Source organism: Protobothrops mucrosquamatus, unplaced genomic scaffold (assembly GCF_001527695.2).
Source record: "Protobothrops mucrosquamatus isolate PMUCROS unplaced genomic scaffold, P.Mucros_1.0 scaffold620, whole genome shotgun sequence".
Taxonomy (NCBI): Eukaryota; Metazoa; Chordata; class Lepidosauria; order Squamata; family Viperidae; genus Protobothrops; species Protobothrops mucrosquamatus.
This window is the reverse complement of record NW_015386916.1, coordinates 477,224-504,673: the sequence shown is the minus strand read 5'-3', so window position 1 is coordinate 504,673 and position 27,450 is coordinate 477,224. Positions and strand designations below refer to the sequence as shown.

Here is a 27,450-nt window from a genome sequence, read left to right as displayed (position 1 = left end):
ATTAGTCAAGATCCTTAGTTTTGTCTGCAGTATTAATCCATTATTTGGATTCAATGTTCTAATTACTTTAAATGTGAATCCAATTTTTTAAAAAATAGGACAGCTATTGTATTATTGTAGTAGAACATACAAACCTCCAAAAAGGCTATCTGAAAAATCTTTTTGTTCTTATTCTTTGCCCTCTGCTGTTTTTTTTAATATTTTTAATCATTTTTATTTGAATATTCTATGTAATTGATTTTTCCCCCACCGTTTTAGATCCTGCTGTGACTTATCAGAATTGTTTTAGGAAAAATGCCCAATATGCACAGTGGCCATGAATCTGTATAATAAGCCTGCTACAGTATCTTTTGAGAAGCCAATAAACCTTCATTCCTACTAAACGTTACAGTTGTTTAACATTTTCTGCTTGTCATGCCTTTCCCTGACCTAGCTTTTCTACTTTTCTAATAAGCTAGGATGTCTGACATGGTTTGCTCTATATCTCCAACAATCCAATGAGATCTTTACATTTGAGTAACTTTGTTAACTGGTAGAGGAGTGATTCCCCAACTCTAGTACAGAATGCTCTTTATCCTTTGCACATGACTGTTGGACCTGCATCTTACTACACAGGATAAAATGTGACAGCAAGGCGCACAGCCTTGATGACTCCTCAAGGTGCTATAAACACTGGGTAGGTGGATGAAGGAGATGGATATACATGTTTTCCTTATTCTTCTTGTTTGAAGGATATAACCCAGGAAGAGAGACAAGAATACTGCAGGTAAACAACTGGCTACCGTGATTTAAATTCTTCCCAGTGGGAACAGTTTGGATTGTTCAAGATCCAAACTATATTCAAATTCATAATCCAATGCATTTCTAAGATGAAGGACATCTGGTAGCGATGGGTGACACCTAACAAAAACTGGGAAGAATGTCCATACTGTAGATGGTGCCTTGCAAATATGAACTGGAGAGCTTTAAACTGAAACCTTTTGGGGTGAAGGAATAGACTCCAGAAAAGAGCATGGTGTATCTATAGGAAGGAATAATTTAAGTTAAGTAACCCAAGCATTCCAATACAATGCACAGAATTTAGGGAGCAAATAGAAATCCTAATGCCTAAAGGTGAATATAATTTAAAAGGCATTACTGAAATCTTGTAGCATAAAATTCATGAGTAGAATTCATAGACTGAAGAAAGTAATTCATTAAAGGCTGGCTAAATAAAGGGCAATAAGAAGTGCCATTCTATGTGAAAGAATTGCCACATACTTTGAGATCTAAGAAATTAATCACAAGGATCTAGTTTGGGGAATTTGGGTAATGATACAGGTGAGTTGTTGTAGGCTGTATACAATGGATCTTCACATCAGTCAAAAAATTCTGCATTCCTGGAATAAATTACACATATATCAGAGACAAGACAATAATAACAGAATGTTTTTGTCAACGCTGCAAATACTGTATATTCTTGCTTTCACAATATGCAGAACTGTCTGGTATTTGTGGGGTTAATACAGAGCAGAAGAGGGTGGAGGGAAAAGCCCGGGAAAGAAAGAGGAAGGAAACCTTTGACCTTCACACTAATTGGATAACGTGATATATGACAGCTAATTTAGGGAGGGAACATGCTGATAATTTAACTGCTCAGAGGAAGAGAACTTAGATCTTAGCATAACCTTCCGTTATGCCTGTGCCGACATTTTGTAACAATAAATTACTTTTAGGAAAATCAATGCCTGGAAGTACTTTGAAGTGTTTCATTAGCCGGAACCATAACAGTTTTACTTATACAGGTAGTCTTCAACTTACAACCATTCATTTAGTGACCATTACACTGGCACTGAAAAAATAACTTATGACCATTTTTCACACTTATGACCTTTGCAGCATTCCCATGGTCATGTGATCAAAATTCAAATACTTGGCAACTGGTTCATATTTATGATAGTTGCAGTGTCCTGGGGTCATGTGATCACCTTTTGCAAACTTCTGACAAGCAAAGTTATTAGGTAAGCCAGATTCACTTGACAACCCTTTACTAACTTAACATCTGCAGTGATTCACTTCACAGCTGTAGCAAGAAAGGTTGTAAAATGGGCAAAACTCACTTAACAACCATCTCGCTTAGCATCAGAAATGTTGAGGTCAATTGTGGCCCTAAGTCGAGGACTACCTGTATAGACATATGTTGGAAATTCCACTCAGCCAAGACTGCAAAGTCCTTCAAAATCCTCAGGAGTCTTGCTGTGACTGATTAAAATCAAGAGGTTATAGAAGAGAGAAAAGGATTGGCTGTCCTAGACCTGATCCTACTCAGTATAGAAGAGTTGGGTTAGTTTGTTTGTTGGTTGGCTGGTTGGTTGACTGGGTAGTTGAAGACATAAAAGCAATGGGAATCTTGAGGAGGAAATGGCCACATAAACTTGGAATTCAAGGTACTGCAGAAATGGAAATTGGAGCATAATTATACATAGAAACTAGATTTCAGGAGTGACAGTATCAACAGACTTGAAGAAGCATTAAGTGGATTCACATATACAGAAAACCACAGGTTAAATGGAGCACAGGGCAGTTGGAATTTCTCAATAATATGAAATAGAAAGTACAATTATAAACAATAAGAAAGGGTTTAGGAAACAGTTTTGTAGTTTTTAACTAAGGTAAGAGTTAAAAAGGACATAAGCAGGAAGTGGAATGGATTTAATTATCAAGGAGATATACAGGAAAATTGTTCATATCTTTTTCTGTGATCTCAACAATCATAGAGGATTGGTATAGTGTTCAAGAACTGATGAAAGACAAATCTTCCTATCTTCAAAAGGTGGGGAGGAGAGGAACCAAATGTTAATCAGCATTTAGAAAAGAATGCATAACTTGGTAAGAGTCAGCATAGGTTTATAAATAACAAATCATCTGAATTAACCTGATCTTTTTTTTTAATATAATGACTAGCTTAGTTGACCTGGCTATGAGAATATAGCTGACATTGTGCTTTGACTTCAACAAAACTTTCAACAAGGTCTTCCAAAGATCCTAGTACAGAAGAGGGCCAAATGTGAGTTGGACTTATGCTATCATTAGACAAATACTGAGCTGAACAATTGTAGGCAATGAGTCAAGCTGAAAAGATGTTCAGTTAAGCGTGTTAGGTCAAATATTGTTCTAGGCTCTGTGCTGTTCAACATATTTATAAACAACTTAGATGACTGGTTATAAAATATGATTAACCAATTCGCAGAAGACATAACCTTAGGGTAGGATAGCAAATACATTAGAGGAAAATATGAAGAATTAGGAAGATCCTGACAACACTGTGCAGAAAGCAGCAAAATGAATTTCCACAGGGACAACTGCCAAATCCTATATTTATATAAGAAAAAAAAGAACATAAATATAGGATAGTGGGGAACCATACATTGCAACAATACATGTGAACAAGATTTGAGTGTCTTGGTAAATACAGGCTGAATATGAGCATCTGCAAAATAGGCAAACACAATCCTAGGTTGCAACAGTAAAAGAAGAGTGCTGAGATCAAGAGAAGTTATAGTTATCTCATTTCCATTTTAGTCAGGCCACACCAAGAATATTATGTCTAGTTCTGGGCACCTCATTTCAAAAAGGACTTTTCCAAAATGGAGCAAACTGTTACAGTATGTGGAAGGAAAGACCCGTGAGGAAAGCTTGAGGCATTGGTCATATTTTAGCTAGAGTTAAAGAAGATTATAGGAAGATTTCAACTTTTTAAAGAGTTATCATTTAGAACACATAGCAGAATTGTGTAGAGTTGTTCATGAAAATATGGTAAGAAACAGTAGGTTTAAATTACAAGGAAATAGGCTACAGTTGAACTTCAGGAAAAAATTCCTTATGGTAAGAGCTGTTTAAAAAATGGAACAGATTGCCTTGGGAGGTGGTAGACATACCTTCACTTAGAATTGTTTAAAGGGACTTGATGACTTTCTTACATTGTATGATTCATACCTCAGTTTTAATCTGGTTATTGTGGTGGAAAATATTAGCTTGTAGAGGTTTTTTTAGTATAAAAATATGTTGTGTTATTTTCCCTTCCCACTTCTGCATTTAGCTTGATGTTGGGATAAGGGTTTATTGGCTGGCTAGAACCTCCATATAATTTAATCATATGATCCATACTAGGTAGGATCTTAGAAATGCTTTGACCAAATGATTCTAGAAATTGTATTCTTTTAAATTCAATGCAGGTAGTTCTGAACGTACAACCATAATTGAGCCCAAAATTTCTATTGCAAAGTGCGACAGTTATTGAGTTTTGCCCCATTTTATGATCTTTCTTGTCACAGTTGTTAAGTGAATCACTATAGTTGTAAAGTAAATCTGGTTTCCCCATTAACTTTGTTTATCAGAAGATTGCAAAAGGTGATTGCATGACCACAGGATACTGCAACCATCATGATTTTGAGCCAGTTGCCAAGTGTCCAAATTTTGATCACATGACTATGGGAATGCTGCAAGTGTGAAAAACAGTCATATGTCACTTTTTTTCAGTGCTATTGTAACTTTGAGCAGTCACTAGATGAATGGTTGTAAGTTGAGGATTACCTGTATATGCCAAATAATGAGGAATCCGATGTTTATAACATTTCTAGTATAGTTTCCTGTTCCTTCTCTGTAATTAAATATTTTACTTAATAAAAATTTGTTCTAAAAGACAGCTAAAAGTTTTTTGGGCAAGAGTTTTAGAAGTCGTTTACCATTGCCTTCTTCCTTGGACTGAGAGAGAATGACCGGCCCAAAGTCATCTAGCCATCTTTGTGTTAAAGCAGGACTAAAGCTCACAATCTCCTGATTGCCTTAACCACTATATTGAACAGGTTTTCAGAATGTTTGCTTAAAGCTTTTTTTAAGGGCCTTCAAAACCTTATTATTGATTTAGTGTCATTAGTGAAACTCATATTATTTATTTATCTATTACAGTTACAAGGACACCCATCTCACACAGTGTGACTCTGGGAAGCATACAACAATTGAATAATACATTAAATACATAAAAACAAAAAGGAGTAAAGTAATTTGTAACTGTTAGCCTAAAATTAGCTTACTTATTGGATTACTTTGATTTCATAACAATATGGTAAGATAATATGGCAGGTCATCAACCTACAATGTTTTGTTTTTGACTGATAAAATCCTAAATGGCTTGGGCCCAGAATATTCAAATGACAATCTCATTCCATATGCTTTTTTCATAACTCTGAGATAATTAATGTTCAGTTGCTGAAGTTGAGCAGTTTCAGGTAGAGGAATATAGAGAAGGAAAATTCTTTAATTGTGGCATTCTATTTATTAGAATTTTCAAGGAAGCTTGTGCTATTGGTTTGCATCAATAAATATATTTCTCTTCTGCCAAATATGATAATTATTAGATTCCATAGATTAGTCCTGAGAATATAAACATTTCTGTAACATGCTGCAATAAGTTACACATTTTATATAGTATTTTTCTGCTGTATTGTTTAATATTATATTCATTGACTATTATGCTTTTATTTTTATAAAGTTATTAATGTGCTTGTAAAATACTGTAGTTGTCATTAAGAATATTATATGAATATATATAACTAGATGAAGAAGCATTTGTTAATTTTGCTTTATTGTGACTTTTGTTATAAATATTACAGGTTAGCCTCTCCCAATTTGGCACCATGCAGATGAGCTGGATATGAAATCCAAATAATCACATCTACTAAATGGGATGCCAGGGTGGGGAAAGCTGTGAGATGCAATTATTGCTCTGAAGAACAAGATCAAATATTTATTTATTACACAATCTGGCAAATTCTACAAGTATAGCTTGGAGCAATTGTATTTTTTATTTTAACTTTCAAGTAGTATTATCTCCATCTAAAAGCTTAATAAAGCCGAATAAATAGTAACAATTACAGAATGATCCACTATTACTTTGGCTAATTCTTTTTAAATTGTATTGAATCCAGAGCATCATGTCATTCCATTCCATTATATCTTGTGGCAATAGGTGTATAACCATACATACAGTGGTGGGATTCAAATATGTGAACAACCGGTTCTCTGTGTAGATGCTGCTTCCGGAAGTCCATTCTGGGCCTGGGCAACAAAAAATTAGCTACCGGTTCTGCCGAAGTGGTGAAAACAGGCTGAATCCCACCACTGCATACATAGTACTAAAAAAAATGGAAATAGTTTTAGGAGGGTACCATCCATAATTCCCAAAACCCTTATTCCTAATGTGCCATTATATTTAGTCCAGTGTGCTAAACGTAGAAGCTTTTATCATGTACCTTTTTAACCTCTTCAGATTAAGTCAGAGGACAAGATTTTAGCAGTTGTAGAAAGCATGGAAATTGAGCAATAATGAAACCAGTAATTAATAACCTCTTAACAAAATTATGACATTTGTATAATCTGGGATAGTTGCCCATCTAAGATAGTATGGAGAATGAAGAATCATTTCTGGGAAATGATTATTTGTATTTAAATAAGTGAGCGTACACAGTAAAAATATCATTTTCTCCTTATAACATTAAATTCTTGTATAGCCACTTTGATAAATAAGAGGAAGCAGTAATGATCTTTGGCTATGTAGCTATCCTATTTTGTCAAATGAAATCCCATTAATAACTGCAAGGTGTTTAGCACATCCTGCTTTAAGTTAGCTCTAGGCTCATGATAAAACATTTTTCATGCTAATTAATTCTACAACCAATATTAATCTCTTTTGACCAATGTAATGTCTAAGTGTTTGGAAAAAGATTTCTAACATACCTATGGCTAGCTGATCTTTTCAGTGATATATTCTATGGGATAGCAAAAAATAGCAGAAAGATAGGGAAGTCTTCTGAGGAGAGGACAAGAAAGTAATGGCAGAAAAAGCCAACTAAAGAAAGCAATTGCCTGATCACTTTAAGTTGGCTGGCCTAGAGCCAAAGAAATCCTTTACAATCTGATATTTGGGTGGCCTCGACATCTCTCTTTATTAATTCCTTAAAGAAAACTTTATCAACCTGTAATAAAATCAGTTAAATAGAACTATGTACTTCTATAATTGTCTCAGAACACAATCACAAAAGCCAGCTCTGTGGAGAGATGAATACTGTTTGAGTCCCTGAAATTAGGAGATGATCTTAATAATGGCCCAACTGGTATTAAATCATAAGGTTTTTTTTCATATTTTGGGTCCTAAACTGTATTAGCTACATTGCAGAAATTGCCTGGATAAATAGTTGTGGCTGATTTCATCTTTAAGGCAAAATTTTCAAAGGATAATGGTGATAACTCCCATCTCCTCCTCTTTTGTACAGATTTTGGCATGCACAAACATATGTGTTACATATCTGTTTAACACTATAAATAAATGAGATGTTAAGTGGGATGAAATAACATTAAGAAACAGTTTTTCTGGAAATGATAGTAGTGGCTTCTTAAGAGAAAGTAAAGACTGTTCATACCACTTCCTGAAATAACTGAAGAGTTGACCTAATGCCTTTCAGGACTTAAGTCTTCTATTGTCACGGAATCACTATCCTTTGGGACCTTGTAAGAATGTCATTGATGCATATAAATGACTTTCTATTTCTTGAAATAAGGTATTCACATAGTTTAAAAATCAAATCATGGGTTTAAAGAAGCAATAAATGTTTAATGATGGCATTGGATGCTATTATTAAAACACCAGAAAATTCTTGACTATACTAAAGTAACCTCTTGAAACTAAAAAAGGTGTTTTTGTTTAGTGATTCTGAAACAACAGATGTAGCAGAAAAGAGTGAATTGACAGCCACAGGGAACTGAAACTCATAGAGCAGATACAGAGTGAACAACTGGAGTTGATGGCAACCTTCCACCCACACCACCCTTGCTGTCAGTTTGCCTCAATTGAAGCCCTGTGGGAGAAGGTAGAGAACTGCATCTACAGCAAATGAGTTTGTTTTAGATTCATTGAGCTTATGGCTTCTTGGATGATATCTACTAACCAAGATTATAACTAGTGTTAAAGAAGATAGTGAATACAGGTACAAATGCAATAGTTTTTATGTGTGAAAATGCTATACATGATATTTGGGCATTTCTTAAAGAAATATTGCATGTTGGGGATCATCAGTCCTAATTCAATCACACAGAAAGAAATCATTTTCTTTTTAAAAAGCTACCGTTCAATAGATATGAAAAATCTTTAGTAGTTGTAGTAACTCAGGAATTGTAACTATACAGTATTTCATACTTTACAACTACCTCATTTGAGCACCCTTTAAAATGTTAGTATATGCTTCAGAAAACTAACCACTTGCTTTACATTTGAGAGGGAAAAAAATCAAATTAATGGTTAAGAAATGCAAGTACTCAATAAATTTAGTTTAGAAAAGAGATTTTATATGGAAAACTTTTCATTTTAATATGAATTTTGTCCACTAACATTTCTTGTTTTTCTAACATTTCATATAAGAATAGGTATACAACCTCTTATCTGTTTGTTTCTTTGGCAACCCAACTCACATGTGATGATTTTTACAAGCTCAAATTTATCCTAAAAATCAAGTTTGCAGCTACCATTCACTTGGAATAGTAGAGGTTAAAAACAGTGATGGCTGCAGGCATTTTAGCTAATGGCTTGTTAACTGTATACTTCCCAGGAAAAATTGAAGTTGACCTCAGCTATCTATCTATCCACCCTACTTACTTCCATGCTTAATTACATGAAGTACTCTGTAAGGGAGAGACTTTAAACTTGATTTGTCAAAGCCAAGTCCTCAAATGAGAGCTTGCATCTTTTATAGCATTCCAGTGCAATTGGCTTGACGCTGTTTCTGATTTCTAAAGCCCCTGGCATTTAACAGCTCCTCTGAAAAAAATCATTCATTCATACCTGAACCTGTTGTTGAAATCTGCTTCTGAGGCCTTGTTTTAAATCCTCTTGATATTAGATGCATGATGGATAAAAGAAGGTCTTTTTTTGTCAACGGTCAATGATCTTTTCTGAGACAGGTTCTATTTAGCTCTATTGCTTTTGAAAAACAGCCAGAACTGTTTCAGATGAACTTTTATTTTAAAGTGTTGCATTTTTTCTTTTTGTTAGGATGTGATTCTAACTCTTTTTCCTTGGTTCAGAAGGTGGGATAGATTCAAAGTAATAAAGATATATTAGATTATTGGTTTTGATTATCTGGTTTATAATTAGTTGTCTTGAGCATGACTGACAGAAAACAAGAATATAAATGATACTAACAAGCACATGAAATCTATAAATAGACCTGATGAGTTCTTGGTTTAGACATTATTTTTCTGCCTTATGTAGCTATGTATGCAGCTGTTCCTTGTGAACTAAAATTTGAAGCATGATTTTAGCAATGATACCTTTCTTTCTCTGTGTATCATTTCAGGTAGGATGGTGGAAGGACAAGCGCCTCAAAATGAAGTATTACGTGTGGCCACGTTCTGAGCTATATCCTAACTGTGAGGAACGTGAGGATGACCATCTTAGCATAGTGACCCTTGAAGAAGCACCTTTTGTTATTGTGGAAAATGTGGACCCACTAAGTGGCACCTGTATGAGGAACACAGTTCCATGTCAAAAACGAATTGTATCAGAGTAGGTAGCAACAAAATCTTTTATAATTAGTTCTTTTCAGCATGTTTCTTCCTGCAACAGTGACAATACAGCTACATTGTTCATATTTAATTCATTTTATCTCACTCCACTCTGTAGCATTACCTGCATTCAGTGGTGGGTATTTTATTTTATTTTATTTATTTATTTTTAGACCTCTATGGCCCTTTATCTTGTAAACATAATTCTGGGTGGCTAACAACATTTAAAAAATCTGTACAAACAAAAATAACATAAAAAGAATTAGAACCAAACACAATGGGGCATAAAATGGCAACCAAGGAAATTAATAAAATCACATTTCATGGGCTCTCCTGCTCTCCTGACCCTCTTGCCTGGGAAAATAGCCAGATCTTAAAGGTTTTCTGAAAGTCCAGCAGGGTCAGAGCCCACCTTAACTCAAATGGTACAGTATTCCATCAAGGAATGCAAAGTCAGCTATGGAAAAACTGGGAATTAAAAAGTGAAGTTTTACTTAGTTCTGAGTATCAGAATAAATCTAATTTCATCACACCAATATCCTTGCATGATATTTTTATGTGAAATTTTTAGGGCTATATTTTAATTAACTTATTTTGTTTGTGTGCTGCTTATTTTTCAAGAACCTGGAAAGGAACCAACCTTTTCCTTGTATAGCTCTGTCTTTGGCTTCCACCTATTGCTCAGTTCTCTTTTGGTCATCATAGTAATAACATTTCCAAAATATCCAAAGCATCTGCTGAGTCAATTCTGCTATGCAGTGTTTTATTTTATTTATTTTATTTTTATTTACTTATTTAGCACGTGTGTTATTTTATTGATAAATTAGCTGCACGGTGTTTAAGGTGAATTTTACAACCGCAAAACCTGCACCCACAAATTACTGCCATCCAACACCCAATATTTGTGCTTTATCGTTTAGGGAGGACTTCATGTTTTCAAATCTAATCCCCATTAACAGGGCCTTACAGAACCATTTAAAAACTTATTCTCTGAATTTAGGATCCCTCTATGAGAACAGCATCTTCAGTTGTTACTCATACTTCAATTCCTCCACTTACTCAGATGATACAATTCCATGTGGAGATCTCTATGGGATGAAAGTACCATTTCTCTTTCCTGACTCAGGAGAGTTTTATCTTGTTTTATTCCCCCAGAGGCTTAAAATAATCCTTAGAAAACTTGTCTGTAAATGCTCACAAGTTTAAACCTTGTTCTCAGCTGGAGAACCCCTTCACATTTCTCACTCACTGTCCTATGCAGGTAGGATTAACAGGTTTGATAACTGATAACTGATTCTCTCTCATTTTTGTCTCCCTTTGAACTCTCCTCCAAACTCCTCCATCCTGGTGTTGATACATGCAGAGGAAAGAGGGAATGGCTTTGCTTACTAACACTTTATTATAAAATAATGACCTTCAGGGCACCGATTTCCTAGTCTGGTCTACCTCAAAGGGCTTATAGTGAGCCATTGCATTTTATCTTAAATGTTTTTGTTCTATAGTATCCACAGCTATTTCTATGATATGTGAAGCTCAAGGCAGGAATTATCACTACTGATGCAATGATCCTGTATCTAGAGGCATCAGCTTTCACTCAATGTGCACTGTCCACTGTTGTGGCCTCGCGACACATTTCAAGTGTTTTAGTGCACCCTGCCACCTTTATTAAGTATTAGAGGCTTGATTTTCAGTCCAATAATGTGTAGCTTTTAAAGGAGCATGAATACCTTCACTGGCTCTCTGATCATTAGTTTCCATCATCAGGTAACTTGTTACTCATATTTGTAATTTATACAGATCTGAGTAAAGAAGAACTGGTTATTGACCAGTATAGTAAGAAAGAGATCGTTCTTTATTGTTCCCAGTAAAGAAACTCCATTACAATTATATAACCCTTTGATTTTTTTCTCTTACATAGTTTTTTCCCCTTATCTCTTCTCTTCCAAAGCTGATATGCTAGTATTTGGAAATCAGGGGAAAGTATATAAGGGAAAAGAGGGAATCCTATCCAAACTCTTATCTCTCAAAAATTGCTGGGTGCTTACTATGCAAGTTTATGTGTAAATTCCGAGATAATTCTTTAACAAATTAAGCTAAATATTCAATTCTCAACCACATTTTGGCAAGAATTTTGTGCTTTTGCTTAAAGAAAAATCATATTTGTTTTTCAATATTTCTGATAAAGAGGTTCAGTTTCTGTTATCTTTGAAAGCTAGATTTAAATTTCAGTTTAGAATCAAGACTGGGAATTCTTTTAAAAATTATGTGGTCTTTATCAAAATAAAGTTTTTAAAAAAGTTTAAATGCAACATGATGACAATCATGGACCATGTCTTTTTGTTTATATATTTAGCATATTTTTATTCTGTAAAAATATAACTTGTTGTCTTCTGCTAGAAACAAAACAGATGAAGAGACTGCCTATATCAAGAAATGTTGCAAAGGGTTTTGCATTGATATTCTTAAAAAAATTTCCAAGTTTGTGAAGTTCACCTATGATCTTTATTTGGTAACCAATGGTAAACATGGAAAGAAGGTCAATGGAACATGGAATGGAATGATTGGTGAGGTAAGCCAAGAAAGACTGAAGTTTTATCTCATCCCAAAGTAGGCTTTTCACAAAACTGAATGAGTGTGCTTGCATGCACACACAGACATACAATACACGCACAGAACACTGAATTATAATTCAGTTTTCATCATTCCCATACTTGGCTAGGGCTGCTGACAATTCAACAAAATCTGGAAGTCCACAGATTTCCATCCCTGCTTTATACAATTGTAAACATTTTAAAAAAAACCTGCAAATAAAAAAAGTATTGTCCTGCAAGAGGATAGGGAAAAAGGGGCAGTAAAAGTAAAGTCCCCTTTATTTTGTTTGCAGTAATGAAACTACTTTTTATCTTCATATCAGAGGAGAAGACGGAAACTATATTTAGCTATTGAAATATCACCTCTCTTTCTTCATATTGTACCATCCAAAAGTAGATACTGCCATCAACTGTGTAGAGCCAGGGGCATCTGGCAAAGGGCAGAACATGTGAGGCACTATCAATTGCCTCATCTTTGAGAAGACAATGTAATCTTTAATCACTGTATACCTTCTGTGTTTCATTCCCATACTTGGTATTAAACTAGGAAATATTTTCTCTTAACTACAGTTCAGAACATTCCAATATGTACATTGATTCTTGAACCACATACTTTTCTTTGGTTCCATTTGTTTTGTTCCAAGACTAAAGTGTACCTAAATTTTGATCTCCCTAGTCCTATTAATTGCTATATTACATTGACTAACTCTAATATAATGAGATATTTCTCATTTGATTTCTTTTTAATTTTCATTCCTCAAAATATATTATTACTTTTTTCCTTGCATTCATTCTCCTGTCATTAAAATCATGGTTTAAATTGGAAACTTCTTTTATTACAGGGGTGTCAAACTTGCAACGTCACATGACGTGTTGCGACATATCGCGACTTTTCCATTGCTGGCAATGGGGTGGCTGCGGTTTTGGCATGACACATCTGGCCCGCAGGCTGGCAGTTTGACACTCCTGTTTTATTACATACTTTATATTTACCTAGGCCAGTTATATAGATACTTATTCATATGTGTCTATCCATTGTGTTTCATGTGTGCTTACACACTCAACTTACTGTCATGAATATTGGAATTATATGATGTTTTAAAACTTTCCATTATTCTTAAATAATTTTCAGTCCCTTATTCTATCATTATGGGAAGTAGAAAAGTGAAGAGGAACAGAAAAGTTGGAGCTTGTTTGTCAAACATAATCTTTGTTCTTTCTCCCCTTCCTAGGTGGTTGCCAAACGTGCCTATATGGCTGTGGGATCCCTCACCATAAATGCAGAGCGTTCAGAAGTGGTAGATTTTTCTGTTCCCTTCATTGAGACAGGAATCAGTGTAATGGTGTCACGAAGCAATGGAACAGTCTCACCTTCTGCCTTTTTAGGTAAACCATTATTTGGAGGCAAAGTGCAGAGAAAAATATGTTGGCAGTTCTTTTTCTGATTAAATAAAAAAGCATACTTTTATTTGCAATCTTGGATTTGTTGAAGTTCTAGCTTGAGTTAAATTCAGGAATCAACACCCAATAAGAGAATAAGAAATTAACTTAGAAATACTAGATATTTCTAGTGAATAGAATTGTATAACTATATTCAAATAAATGTTTTCAGTTTTTCTTCTACCTTTACTTCCTTAAGCCTGGTAGATAGATAACCTTTGTTATCATTTTTTACTGTGGGCACACATTAAAAATGAAATTTAGTTGCTTGCTCTCAAAGTATACACATACACAACACACATTGAAACATCCTATATACCAGAGGTCCCCAACCTTTTGGGCAGCAGGAATCGATTCTGTGGAGAGAGGTTATTCTGTGGACCGGAGTGTGTGGTTTTGTGTTCTGCCTGCATCTTGCAGATGGGGCTTTGCTTGTTTGTGCGGACCAGTTGCTGGCATGCCACGGCCCAGTACCTGTCCATGGACTGGGGGTTGGGGACCCCTGCTATATACAACATATGTATAGACCTACACCCTTACATATAAGTAACATATAAATATTAATCACTGTCCATCTTGAATACATAACGGAAAGAAGAAGCTTTAGAGTTCACAAGGTTAATATTGTATGGGACGAAACTGTGACTGAATCTGGATGTTCTGCTCCGGCCATGGAGCCTCATACCAGAAGGTAACAAGGAAAACAGGTTGTGAAGAGGATGTGTAGTGTCCCAGACAATCTTATGGCCCCTGCTCAAGCAACGCTTATATGCTATGTCCTGGATGGAAGGGAGGGAACTGCCAATAATTTCTTTTCAGAAATGTTCTGACAATAAGATTTCTAACTGTTTTGATGGTAACCCCAGAAATATGCCATGCAGAAATATTACTTTGTCTTGTATGTAAAGAAATGCAGAAGTTTATTTCTGGAATATAGCAGTCTATTTTGGGGATTTATAAAACCCATTTTGGCAAAGCTCTCAGAGCAAAACACAATGATATAGTAATAAATGTTTTTTTTAAGTTTCCCAAATGTCTTTGGGAGTTCAGCAGCACGCAAGTCTCTTAAATACATAAGAGGAAATGTATCATCAAAATAATTTAGACAATCCCTAAAAATGTTGCATATTATAGCATTATAAGGAGTCTATTAATTATGTCAATTTTTGTTAGACTCTGGAATTATGCATGGAAAAACTCTAAGCCAGACATGTCAAACACAAGGCCTGGGGGCCGGATGCGGCCCGCAAAGTGGTTTCATGTGGCCCGCAAAGCCATCCTGCAAACAGTGAGGGAACGGCCCCCACTGCCTTGGCCCAGGCCGGCTGGGAGCCAATGTACAATTTTGTGGTGGCCATCTATGCTTCACAAGGCTGTCTGGAAACAGCGAAGAACCAGCCCCTGCCGCATTGGCCCCGCCCCCTGGGTGCATGCTGGGGAGGTGTCACTCTTTGCGAGGAATGAAGAAATGCACCATCGCCTGGAGGTGGCCAGCAAACGGCCCTCACCTACTTCACATATCCGGCTTGATGGGCTCCAGGGAAGGGGTTTCGGCAGGCAGTGGGGCATTCTCCTCACAGCGCCGAGAGGCTGAGCTGGGTGGCACAAATCTGATGAGAAGTGCAATGCTGCCTAGTCCCCAGCCTGCCCTCTTTCAGCCTGCCTAGTCCCCAGCCTGCCCTCTTTCAGCAGGCAGCAAGGTGCAAAGCTGGTGAGCTTTGCACCACCCGGCTCAACCTCTCGGCACTGTGAGGAGAGCGCCCCGCTGCCTGCCTGCGTTTCTTGCCTGTTTTTCTCCCTCCCTCATCTCAAATATTTTCCCACCACTCTGTACTTAGGAAGGAAGGAAGGAAAGAAGGAGAGGGAGGGTCCAAGGGAAGTCCTGCCTTAATTCTGCCCTGCTGCTCTTTCACCATCCCCTTGCCCCCTCCTCCTGGCCTATCCTGGGGGTCTCCCATCCTATTGCTAAGGAAGCTTTGGATACAAAGCCGGGTCTCCTCCCCTGCAGAGGGAATGGGCCTCCCTCTGACTTTGCCCTCGTACCCATCATGAGCAACCTGGCTAAGGAGAACAAGCACAGCAGCAGCAGCCTTGGGGAGGAAGTAAGTGCAGCTGGGCACCCCCTTGGGGAAGTGGGGCTGGGCTTGGTGCTACGGGTGCTTGAGGGCCAGGCTGGGTGTTTGACCTCTGCTGCCCAGGGCTCCGGGTAGCCCGCACCACCATCCAGCTCCCCCACATGGCCTGAGAGGAACAGTGAGGCTCCTCCAGTGGACCATACCTTGGCACTTGCCCTGGTCCCACCCCCTTCTGCCAGAGTCCCTCAGCTCTGTCCCACTCCTGCCCAGGCCCCCACAGGCACCCTTGATGCGAACGATGTAGAGCTGGCCATGCCCACCCAGTAGGCCACACCCACTCCATCCACGCCCACCCAGTAGACCGCACCCACCCTGGCCACACCAGCCCACGAGAAGTTGAAATTGACCGATTGATTGAACCTTTTTTTGGGGGGGGACACAGCAGCGGAGGCCTAAAGCGAAAAGGTTCTATAAAACCCAGATGAAGGCCTAGGACTGGGGCGATGGCACGCATGCCCACAGATAGGGCTCTGAGTGCCACCTCTGGCACCCGTGCCATAGGTTCGCCACCACTGATATATATGATATATGTATGAAAATAGGCCATTATGTTTTTTCTACAAAAATGGTGCATTTTCTTCACTAGCTAAATATAATGAAAGATGCTCCCATTTACTGCTTTATACTGGACCACCTAGAATTCAGTCCAAATCCAACAACATCCTGACACTCTGAATTCTATTCTTTGGAAACAGAGCTATTTGTTCCAAAATAGATCACATCATTAATCATTGGTAGACTTTTCTATTGATCTATATTTCAGTTTTATCTTGATAAAACTTTCAATGTTTTAACACTTCACCTATCCCAATTTTCCAAATATTGATTTAGAAGTTCTGCTGCCTTCTAGGAATTAGATAGAAAGAGAAACATAATCATATATCAAGATAATTGTTCTGGGAAATCGAGTCACTTATTCCAAGTTTATAAACCAAAAGTAAGCAGGAGAAAAAAAAAAGACTTTTTGGTATACAGGAGTAAAACATCATATATGTTCCCAGATCCAGCCAGAATAGCAAATTTAGAATGCTAGTGTGATTAATGACACTGAAAACTGCTAAGAAGATTATCAATAGGATATATTCCTCTATTTTCCACAAACTTTTATTTGTGCTTAAGTTTCTTTGGATCCTTTTTCTACTTCTGCATTTAGTTTAGTTAAAGACACAAAATTGGAGATTGAAAAAAATGACAACCCTATGATTAAGTAGGTCTTTGTGATTAATGCAGGTTCAGGCAGAATGCTGAGATTGCTGCAATTTGGGAAAGTCAGATAGCAGAATGTAATACTGAGTGGATATTTTAGCTTCCTATACATTTCAGCATTCATTTTTATAAAAGCCAACTTCAAATTCTTATGGGGCAGAAATACTTGAAAACATATAGGTAAAACCAAATATATTTTTGCTAAAATATTGCTTAATGGGGCTTCAATCCCATAACTAGTAGATCTAGAATAGGGGTAGGCAACCTCGGCTCTTTCATGACTCATGGACTTCAACTCCCAGAATTCCTGAGTCAGCATAGCTGACTCAGGAATTCTGGGAGTTGAAGTCCATGAGTCATAAAAGAGCCGAGGTTGCCTACCCCTGATTTCTAGAATAATGTAACAGATGAAGGTAGAGGTTCGTTCTCTGAGCTTGTGGGTTGATTTCCAAACATTTTGTTACCAGGCTAGGAAACATCTTCAGTGTAGTTTAGGGGACTACGCTAAAGATGTTATCTAGCCTGGTAACAAAACGTTTAGAAACCAACCCACAAGCTTGGAGAACAAACCTCCATCCTCATCCTACATCCAAACTACAGATATTCGCCACCATCGCATAATAGACATATAAGAAGACCAACTCAACATGGTTTAGTCACTGTGAGGTTTGGTTCACAACATTTTAAATGATATATAAAATTTGTCTATAAGTTTAGTCAAACAATTTTAGAAGATATAATTAGATGTCTGGTGGTTTGCAGTCGAGAATCTGCTGGGAAGGTTCCTGTGAAATAATTACCTGTCCTTTTCTGTCCAGAGCCATTCAGTGCTGATGTGTGGGTGATGATGTTTGTAATGCTGCTTATAATCTCTGCGGTGGCTGTCTTTGTCTTTGAGTACTTCAGCCCTGTGGGATACAATCGGTGTCTGGCAGATGGCAGAGGTAAGGAGACACATATTTTATAATGCAATCTTTATAATCCACATTGGATAGAAATATACTTCTTCTCCATTGATATACATGTCAACCATAGTTGGTGTCAATTCTTAGTGACCACATAAATAGATATTTTCCAGGAGTCAGCCATGTACAGATCTTTTCCCTCATGCCTAAAGAAAAAAAAAAGAATAATAACTCCACAAACAGCAGCAAATCTGGATGGATCTCTGGATGATAAAGCACTTCTGCAGTTCACAATACTGAAATGTTCATTTCTAGCAAGATTAGAAACTAAAAGCCAAATTCACTGCATATGTTTTGGAATGTTTCTAAAGTAAAGTCATTATTGTCAAATTGAAATATTAATTTAGCTGGAGGTACTAAAAGTATATAACATTTTCCTGTTTTGTTATATTGCATATTATTTGTATCCCTAATTACTTGATGAACATTTGAAAGCTTTTATTAGTGGATTTATTTATTAGCCTTGCTTCTGTTCATCTTCCCAAGTATTTTCAAACTGATGCAGAAATGGAATGAAATAAATTCAAAAGATGAAAAATTTACTGAAACTCTATAATAGTGGGGAAGGGGAGAAGTAAAAAGGAAGGGAGCAAGACTGACCAGTTGATTTATGATCAGAGGACTAAGGCAGATACTAGATCAAAGGAACAGAAGTGGGTGCTATGTGGTTTCTCTAAACTGTTAAATGGTCCTCTCTTTAGCATGTTCTGTTTATCTCTAGGACAATAGTGCTAACATATTTAGAAAGAAATGTTACTGGAATATCTTTTCAGATGCTTACCAAATTTGCCATACGCAGATTTGTGTCACCATCTTTCTACATCTTGAAAAAAAGACAGTTATAATACAATTTTAGCCAAATCCTAAAATAAAGCAATGTTACAGTTCTTGTCCAGGTGTTGTGTATTGTATGTATGACCAGCAAACACTGTATTTCTTGATAGAAAACAATGTGTTTAAGATTATTCTCATGTTATATAAGTGTGTATATAATAATGTGGCTATAGCACAATGTATCACATCTAGGTTGCTCAGCAAGTCATTGAAAAGAAAGAGTATACCATCCCTCTGTGCATGGCTTTCATTGACTATGAAAAGGTGTTTGACTCAGTATTCCCACAAGCAATAATGCATTGCTCAACCAAGGCGTAGACACTGCTTACATAAATTACTACAATCAATATATGAAAAAACAATGGCAACAATTTGCCTTAATGATCTTAAAGTGGAAACCAACATAGAACAAGGTGTACAACAAGGCAATACAATATCACCTATCCTTTTCTCAGCCTGACTTGAAGAAGTATTTCACAAACTAGACTGGGCAAAAGATGGAATATAAATCAAAGGTGCCTATTTAAATCACTTAAGTTTTGCAGATAATGTTATTCTCTTCTCACAAGACCCAGAAGAGCTACAAAGACACATGTAAGAGCTGCACGAAGCAGGAGAACCATTTGGCTTAAAAATAAACCTGAAGTAAGAGCAAGTTTAGTGTATTTTAATAAATATACTAAAGAAAGAACACATTTTATATCTGGAGAAGAACTAGGTGTAGTAGACCACCACATGTACCTTGGCCAATGGATCTCAATGGAAGATGATACAATAAAGGAAATTGAATGTCATGTTAAATGTGGCTGGTAGGCATTTGGCAAGCTAAGTGTAATTTTCAAGAAAAACCTCCCTCTATGCCTGAAGAGAAAGGTTTTCAATCAGTATGTGCTACCTGCTCTAACATATGCCGGTGAAACACTAACCTCACAATCGATAGAAAAGCTATGTGTGGCGCAAAGAGCCATGGAAAGATACATGCTTGGCATTACAAGACAAGATGGAAAGATCTGCACATGGATTAGAGAACAAATGAAAGTATACAATATCATCAAGAGAGTAAAAGAATTGCAATGGAAATGGGTTGGTCACATAGCAAGAAGAACGGATGGCAGGTGGACCAAGGCAGTCATAGAATGGATCCAACTTAATAAAAAGCATCCACAAAAGAGGGCCTAAAACAAGATGGATTGATGACATCAGCAAGTATCCTGGCCCAATTGGGAAAAGAAAGCTCAGGATTGTATTGGTTGGAAACATGCGGAAGAGGCCTTCATCCTGCAGTGGATAGACAATGGCTAAAATGATGATGATGATATAATATTATAAATTTTCAATTCTTAACATAATTACTAACTTTCATTTATTTTTAGGTTGTAGTTAGGTAACAGTGTCTACAATTTTCTCAGAATTAATTGCTCCAGAAATGGTTTAGTGGTTTATTTCAAAATAATATGTTTGAAGATTCTGTGAAACTTCCATCCACTCCTTTGTAATCCTATATAGTAAAATTTTTAAAGGTATTTGTTCTCTGTGTATTCCATGAAAACATATTTGGACTGCACTCCTTACATAATGTGGTCACTGAAATAATGTTATGCTTTAGATTTTAAATTTCTATAAATGTTGCACTGCAGCTATGGGCAAAAACAAATAAACATGTCAAAAACCTTATGCTAACATTTTTTATTTTATGATAAAATAAATATTTATTTTTGAAGGAAGGTAGTTGCATAAATATGCTATGTTGTGAGAAAATGTGTTTCAAATCTTAAATTTAACTTTTTGTGCATATTAAAATTTTTGCATAGTAAGGTAAGAAGTGGAACAAAATAAGCTAACAAATGAAGGAGCGGGAAACCCATGTAAACCAAAAGCAAGCAATCCATCACCTGTGATTGGTCATGAAACATTTCTTATCAGCATCTGATAACTATTTAGAAAGCATTAAGGGCAAGGTAAACCATAGTGTGATCCCTAAAGGCATTTCATTTGTTTTTAAAGATAAATATGCATTCAAAATCCTAATCATGCTTGTATTATCAGACTCCCAGCACGCCTTTTATTTTAAAAAAATGCTGATAGCACACGGGAATTCTATACTACATAACTCTGAAGTAATGCACAATTTTCAATAGTGTTTCAGTGTAATAAACAAGCAGGAAGTCTACAATGTTGCAGTATTTCTTTTCTTTAAATGGCCTATACTTGCATATTCAGATTTTAAAAATGCAAATTACCAGCCGCTAGATAAATTAATTTGTATGCAAAAATTAATGTTGATGAAAAACCTCACTGTTGAATTTTCAAAGAGCCATGAAATGCAAAATGAATGTTTCTCATAATAACATCTCATCTGAATTGTATACAGAGAAGCCAGATTTGTCATTAGATACATTCATTCAATTCTTACTGAAAGTCAGTCCAAGTTGCTGCATGTATTAATAGTATGGTGAAGAGACACTAGGGAATTGGTTCAACTAAATTCTGTACAAATGAAGAAAGGAAAACTGTGACTGAAGAAAATCTTGCTTGCACAACCATTCCTTTACACCATGAGTAAGTATAAAACTATGTGGACTTTGTAAAAAAATCATTATATGAAGTGATACAAGAATATATAAGAAGATTCAAGTCAAATAGCTTACTAGTAGGCAAGCAGCAAGCAAAAAGACCACCAACTGCCTAGACAAAACTTACAGTTGAGGGCAACAGAATGAAGAAAAGTAGAATGTTGTTGCCTAGTTACAAGGAGAAGAATCCAGCACTTCTACCCCCTCCATCATAAAACCCTTCATATAAATGTAATCCCAGTAACAACTACTGTATATGCTTCATATTGATGATATTGTTTTTATCTTGTAGTTCACTGAAAGGATAATTCTGACTCAAATCATAATGACATTGTAGGTGCCAATTATTTTTTTAAAAAATGAAGGACATTTTTTCATGTGTGTGTATTTTTTTTCATGTATGTAAGTATCAGTATATCTCCATGGTCATTACAGAATCTGTACCATTTTGAAATCATATTTCCTTATGGGAGTATTCCTAAATATCTAAGAAAAATATTATGAGAAACATATCTGTCTTTCTGTATTATAATGAAAAGTGCTAAGAGTAGCATAGCATATTTGTATCTGGTTTATGGCTTGACTTGCACATACTGTAAATCCCTGCCTACCAATTATTTAAGTTGCTGGAATGGCTTGCAGTTAGTAGTTTTTCAGGGTTTATAATAATCCCTATTAATACAGAACAAAGTGATTTTTTTTTCTGTTATCCTTCTTTGGGGTACTCATAATGAATTGCATTTATCTTCCCAACAGTCCAGGGTTTGATGATTAGGATGTCAGTGACTGGGTTATTCAATAAGCCTCTCAATCCAAATTTCAATTTCATTGGACTGTCTTAACTCCAAGTTCATGTTTCTATTCACTAATTTCTTTTGAATGACCTACCCAACTTTTCGCAAGGCAACTATTCCATTTTAGGATTGTCACATTTCCAATTACAATATCTTGTGTATGCAAAATGTGTTTTCTTTATTTATAAGTGTGAATAATGTATGAAAGATGTCTCTTAATAGCCAAGAAAATATGTTAGTTCAGCCTTCCCATCTGACACACTCAGATATATCAAGCTTCCAACAACCAGATTTCTAGTTATTTTGGCCATCAGTCATGTTGGTTGTGAGAGCATATTTCTAAGCACCAGGTTACAAAAGCTTGTCAACAATTGATGGAGAAGAGTTGTAAAAAAGAATATATGCACCTGCTTTATGCAATGTATTCATTCAAGTAGATGTTAGAATACACAAATTCTTAAAGGAGAATATTTGTAACTCAGGGTTGAAATGAGGGGCTCCTTGGTACTCACTGAGCTTATTGTTTTTTTGCAGATGTTTCATTACCCAAAATAGGTAACATCATCAATGTACGGACAATGTTACATCATTTGGGTAATGATAGTCTGCAAGAAAACAACCAACCTCAGAGAGCACCAGTGACCCCTCACAAACTCTTAAACATGCATAGACATGCATCCATATTGCAACACATGGAATGACTTAACAAGTTCTGTCATGTATGAACTACTGCCTAATGAGTATAGCTAGATCAGACTGCTGATTTTAATTTAAATCATATTTAATACTGAGATTGCATTTCTGTGCCCACGGTACATAAATTATGCTGCAAGCTAATGCAGCTCCTTTGGATTAGAATTGACTTTTATCACAGTCTTATCACAGTCTTAGCCAACAGCATAACATCTGATATTGGAGAAAAGCTAAAATTTCATTTCATTCATTACTCAGAATAATTTGTTGTGCTAGTTGTCTCACTCTTTCTATTATATTTTGCTCGTTTCAGAGCCTGGTGGTCCATCTTTCACTATTGGTAAAGCTATCTGGCTACTGTGGGGCCTTGTATTCAACAACTCTGTGCCAGTGCAAAATCCAAAGGGGACTACCAGCAAGATCATGGTATCAGTATGGGCCTTCTTTGCTGTCATCTTTCTGGCCAGTTACACTGCCAATTTGGCTGCCTTTATGATCCAAGAAGAATATGTTGACCAGGTGTCTGGACTGAGTGACAGAAAGGTAATCCTCTTGCCCCCCACCAAGTGCTTTGTTTTTCCTCTACTTAAATTGGCATATACTGTATCTTTTTAACAATGATAACATATAGCATGAATGGTATGTTATAATATTTAACACATTATAGGAATTGTGTAACAAATGATTCTTATTACCTATGAGCTATGGGACTGAGATTCTCTAAAACCAACTTTCTCAAACAGATAGAAGAACTTATTTGGAAAGATTATGAGAACCACAAACTATTTGTTGAGAACTTCCATAGTAACAGATATTACACATATCCTGTTTTAATTCATAGCTAATCAACGTAATTTATCCACATACATATAATACATGAAGTAGTAATATAAGGAAATGCATTTCACGTTTTTCACAGAATTTTCAGATTCAACTTTATTCATTTTAATGTTCTTGCACTTTCTAAGTAAAACTGACTTGTTGTAAAGGTATGAATCTTTAGTTATCAATGTGTGAAAAATCCTGCCTTTTTTCCTACAGTAACACTTAATTGAAAGTGGAACTGCTTAAAAATATGGATAAAGCTGCAGAATGTGTTTCTTATTGATTTATTTTTCCCCTATTGGTTATCAATTCTTCTATAATTTCCTATAAGAGAAATGTTTTAAAATATAGTAGATTGATTCTTAAGCAAGTGTAGTAACAGGATGAGGAGACGAGAGCAATGCATTTCTTTTCCGCAGTATAAGTAGGTTATAAAAGATAAGGGCCATGTATGCTTAAAAATGAATTCCCATAATTTTCTTAATCTCTTTCTCTTGCATGAAATGAGATTAATTTCAGTTTCATTTTAGTATGGTCAAATGCCAGCATAAAAACCAGAATCAATCAAACAACAATATCATGAAGCAAATAACAATTTTTCTTTGTATGGGTGTGTGGTATTCTAATATGCTATTAATATTAAGCTAAAAATATTTAAAACTTGATCTAAGAATAATCTAAAAACTAAGAATAAAATTATGATGTTTAAAATTATGATTATATGCCTAGCTAAAAGTAAATGGCAGAAATTTGAAAACACTATACTCCACTGATATTACTAAAAATCTAAACTGAGTGTTAGATTTAGTTCAAAAGGTCATAATAGGATTCTTTTATTCCACCACTGGATGTTTCTATTTCAGTCAATGAATCCTGCAAGCAGAGAATGTCAATACACACCTAATTTTAATATAGTAGCATTATGGCAGAATTTAGAAACATCCAAGGAAATGGGGTACAACTGGAATCTGATCAATTCCACATGGCATGCAGAAAGGGATAAAGAGAAAACATGACTTGCTTTTTCATATCTAATATGAAATACAAAGAGGAAACTTGTACATCTCCCACTAAGTTATGTGTTTATATGTTTCAGCCACAGAGCTGATTCACATGCTAAATGATGCATGATGTGACGGAATGTGCACCTGGAAAAGCAGTGGGGAGAGCTTTGGCAACACAGAGCTTTCCCAGAGAGGAGCCCAGATTAAGAGACTGCACAGTCCTGAGCAGGATAGGGGATGGAGGAAGAGATTCAGTATAGTCACACCCTAGAACAGGGCTTTTCAACCTTTTCACCCATTGTACCACTTTTAGGATATGGCAACATCCAAGTACCACCAGTTGCCTAGCAAGGTGTCAAAAACTTGATGACCCCCCCCAAAAAAGGAAAAAAGTGATAAAGTACAAGTGGTCCTCGACTTACAACAGTGACTGTTCGAAGTTACAACGGCCCTGAAAAAAGTGCCCCCCAAGCCACAGCCGAGCAAGACACCTGCCTGTCCGCCCGGCAGCGCTCTTCCTCCTATCCAGAGGCGTAGCGTGGGGGGTGCAGGGGGGCCCGGCCGCACCGGGCGCAACATCTGGGGGGGCGCGCTCGCACTCGCAGCTCTCTGCCCCTGCCTGGCTCACTCACTCTCTCTGCAGTGCTGGCTGTGCGAATCTGATCCGAGCCGCCGGGTCGCCGACGCCGCCCACTGTGGAGGGGGGCGCAAATTACTTGCCCCGGGTGCTGACAACCCACACTACGCCACTGCTCCTATCCGAGGTTTTCATTGTTGTGAGCATTTCTGTTGGGGATTGGCAGCGGGGGTGGGGTGGGGGGTGTTTGGTTTTTATTCCCCCCATCTGCTGGGTGGTTGCAGCAGGTTTTGGTCACTTCACATGACCCTGGGTCATTGTGACCATCATAAATATGAATCAGCTGCCAAGCATCTGAATGTAAATCACAAGACCCTGGAGATGCTGCAACATTCCAGCTGATTGACGCTTCTTCTGGGCTCAGCAGAAGCACCAGGATCAGTGCTGCTTTCCAGCTGATTGGTGCTTCTTCAGGGCTCAGCAGAAGCACCAGGATCAGCGCCGAGCTCCAGCTGCAGCCTGGCACTGATCCTGGCGCTTCCGCTGAGCCCTGACAGCCCTGCAGCTCCAGCCATCTCTCGCTCAGGTTTGTGCAGTGCTGCCACCGGTTCAGCTTATTCCCCTCCCCCGCTAACACTTTTCTAGGATGGTCGCATACCACCTGCCAGGTGCCAATGTACCACAGGTGGTACCCATACCACTAGTTGAAAAGCCCTGCCCTAGAATCTTTCAGGATATACTATATCCAGTAGGTTATAAAGTTATAGCTTTAGTTGGCAAGATTCTGTCCATTAGGTATAAGCAAATAAAGGACTGGACTCAACTGGATCTTGCTGTGTCATCTTTGGACTTAGGCCTAACACACATATTGTTGGTCAAATTAAGTATATGTTGTTTGTGTCCAGTTGTTGATTCCCATAATTATTTCTAGAAATTTAAATATGTGGAAAAATGTTTTGAACGATGACCACTCAAACTGCTGCTTTTCTTAATTACATATTCATTGCACAGAAAACAGGTTTTTTTTTCTGTAAATGACACACAATGCATACAAGTATTAATGTTATGTCTAGATGTAGTTTGGTGACACTTAACTCAGACAGTCATGTATAATTGTTTGGTTGGGTGTTGTTTAATGCAATTTTAATATTGTATGTGCTCATGGTGTTGGGCAACCTTATAGATTTGATAAATTTATTGTGACATAGTAGATTTCATTACCAGAGGGTTTTGGAAATATTTTAAATAATTTACAGTATGTGATAGACTTAAAACTGAATTCTGGTTGAATAGAATTTGAGTCTAGGAAACTGTTAGTGTGAACTATTAGCCAACTTTTTAATCTTTAGGCAATACTGTTCTTGTGAAGCGATAGCACAGTTTAATTAAAATTGGATGCAAGCTCCTGTTCTGATTAGAAATTCAGCATTATCATAGAATTTGGCTGCAGCCTGAATTCTTAAATATTCTGGTTAATGCAGAGAATGCATACAGTATATAGTGATTTCCTTGGCAAACTATTGAAGCTATTTTGTAATTTTCATTTAATTTTAAAAATACTGTAACTGATTAATTATTTCTGTTTTTATCCTCAATCCAATTGTCATGAGATTGTCAGGGTCACATGATAGACTTCATTATTAATTTTGGACATTACAACAGCCAGTTTAAAATTCAAAATGTTGGTTTTAACTATGGGAGTACTTTTAAAAAAAGGATTCTCCTCTAGGGGCTGTAAAGAGACATTCCAGCTTGGAATCAGTTTGGGAGACGAAACATTTGAGGTCAAACTTTTAGGTCTATATCTGCCATTTCCCAAGAGAAGGCACACAGTCTGGTGAGATTTTTGTAATCTAGGTGATCAGCAATAAAATATCTACTTGAGCCTATTCATGAGTGGTTCTGGTTGCTTTGACCTGACAAGATTCAGATGCATATAAATAGTTTTGTTGTACATAAAATCTAAGGGGAAATGGGTGGAGAGAGAAAATAGGAAACAGATTAAAGGGAAAAAAATGGAGGTATGGATTCCATTGAAATATTAAAGTGAATCAAGGAGAATAACAACTACAACAGAAGATTATTTATCCTGCTTATAGATAATCAAACCATAAAAGTGGCTTTGTGAACAATAATAATATGTCTCATTACCACCATAAAGGTGTTCTACTGGGGGAGCAAGTGTGTGTGTGTAAAGCATTAATTGCTACTTTTATTGA

General features: G+C 36.7%; 1 protein-coding gene across 1 annotated transcript in view; it reads left to right on the top strand.

Annotated features, from left to right (window-relative positions):
- Positions 1 to 27,450, top strand: part of GRIN2B (glutamate ionotropic receptor NMDA type subunit 2B) — a 218,117-nt gene that overhangs the window by 166,662 nt on the left and 24,005 nt on the right. Inside the window, exons 4-8 of the mRNA XM_015817669.1 lie at positions 9,387 to 9,595; positions 11,992 to 12,163; positions 13,418 to 13,571; positions 17,785 to 17,910; positions 23,139 to 23,368. Of these exons, the coding sequence (XP_015673155.1) occupies positions 9,387 to 9,595; positions 11,992 to 12,163; positions 13,418 to 13,571; positions 17,785 to 17,910; positions 23,139 to 23,368 (891 nt within the window). The remainder of the gene's footprint in view (positions 1 to 9,386; positions 9,596 to 11,991; positions 12,164 to 13,417; positions 13,572 to 17,784; positions 17,911 to 23,138; positions 23,369 to 27,450) is intronic.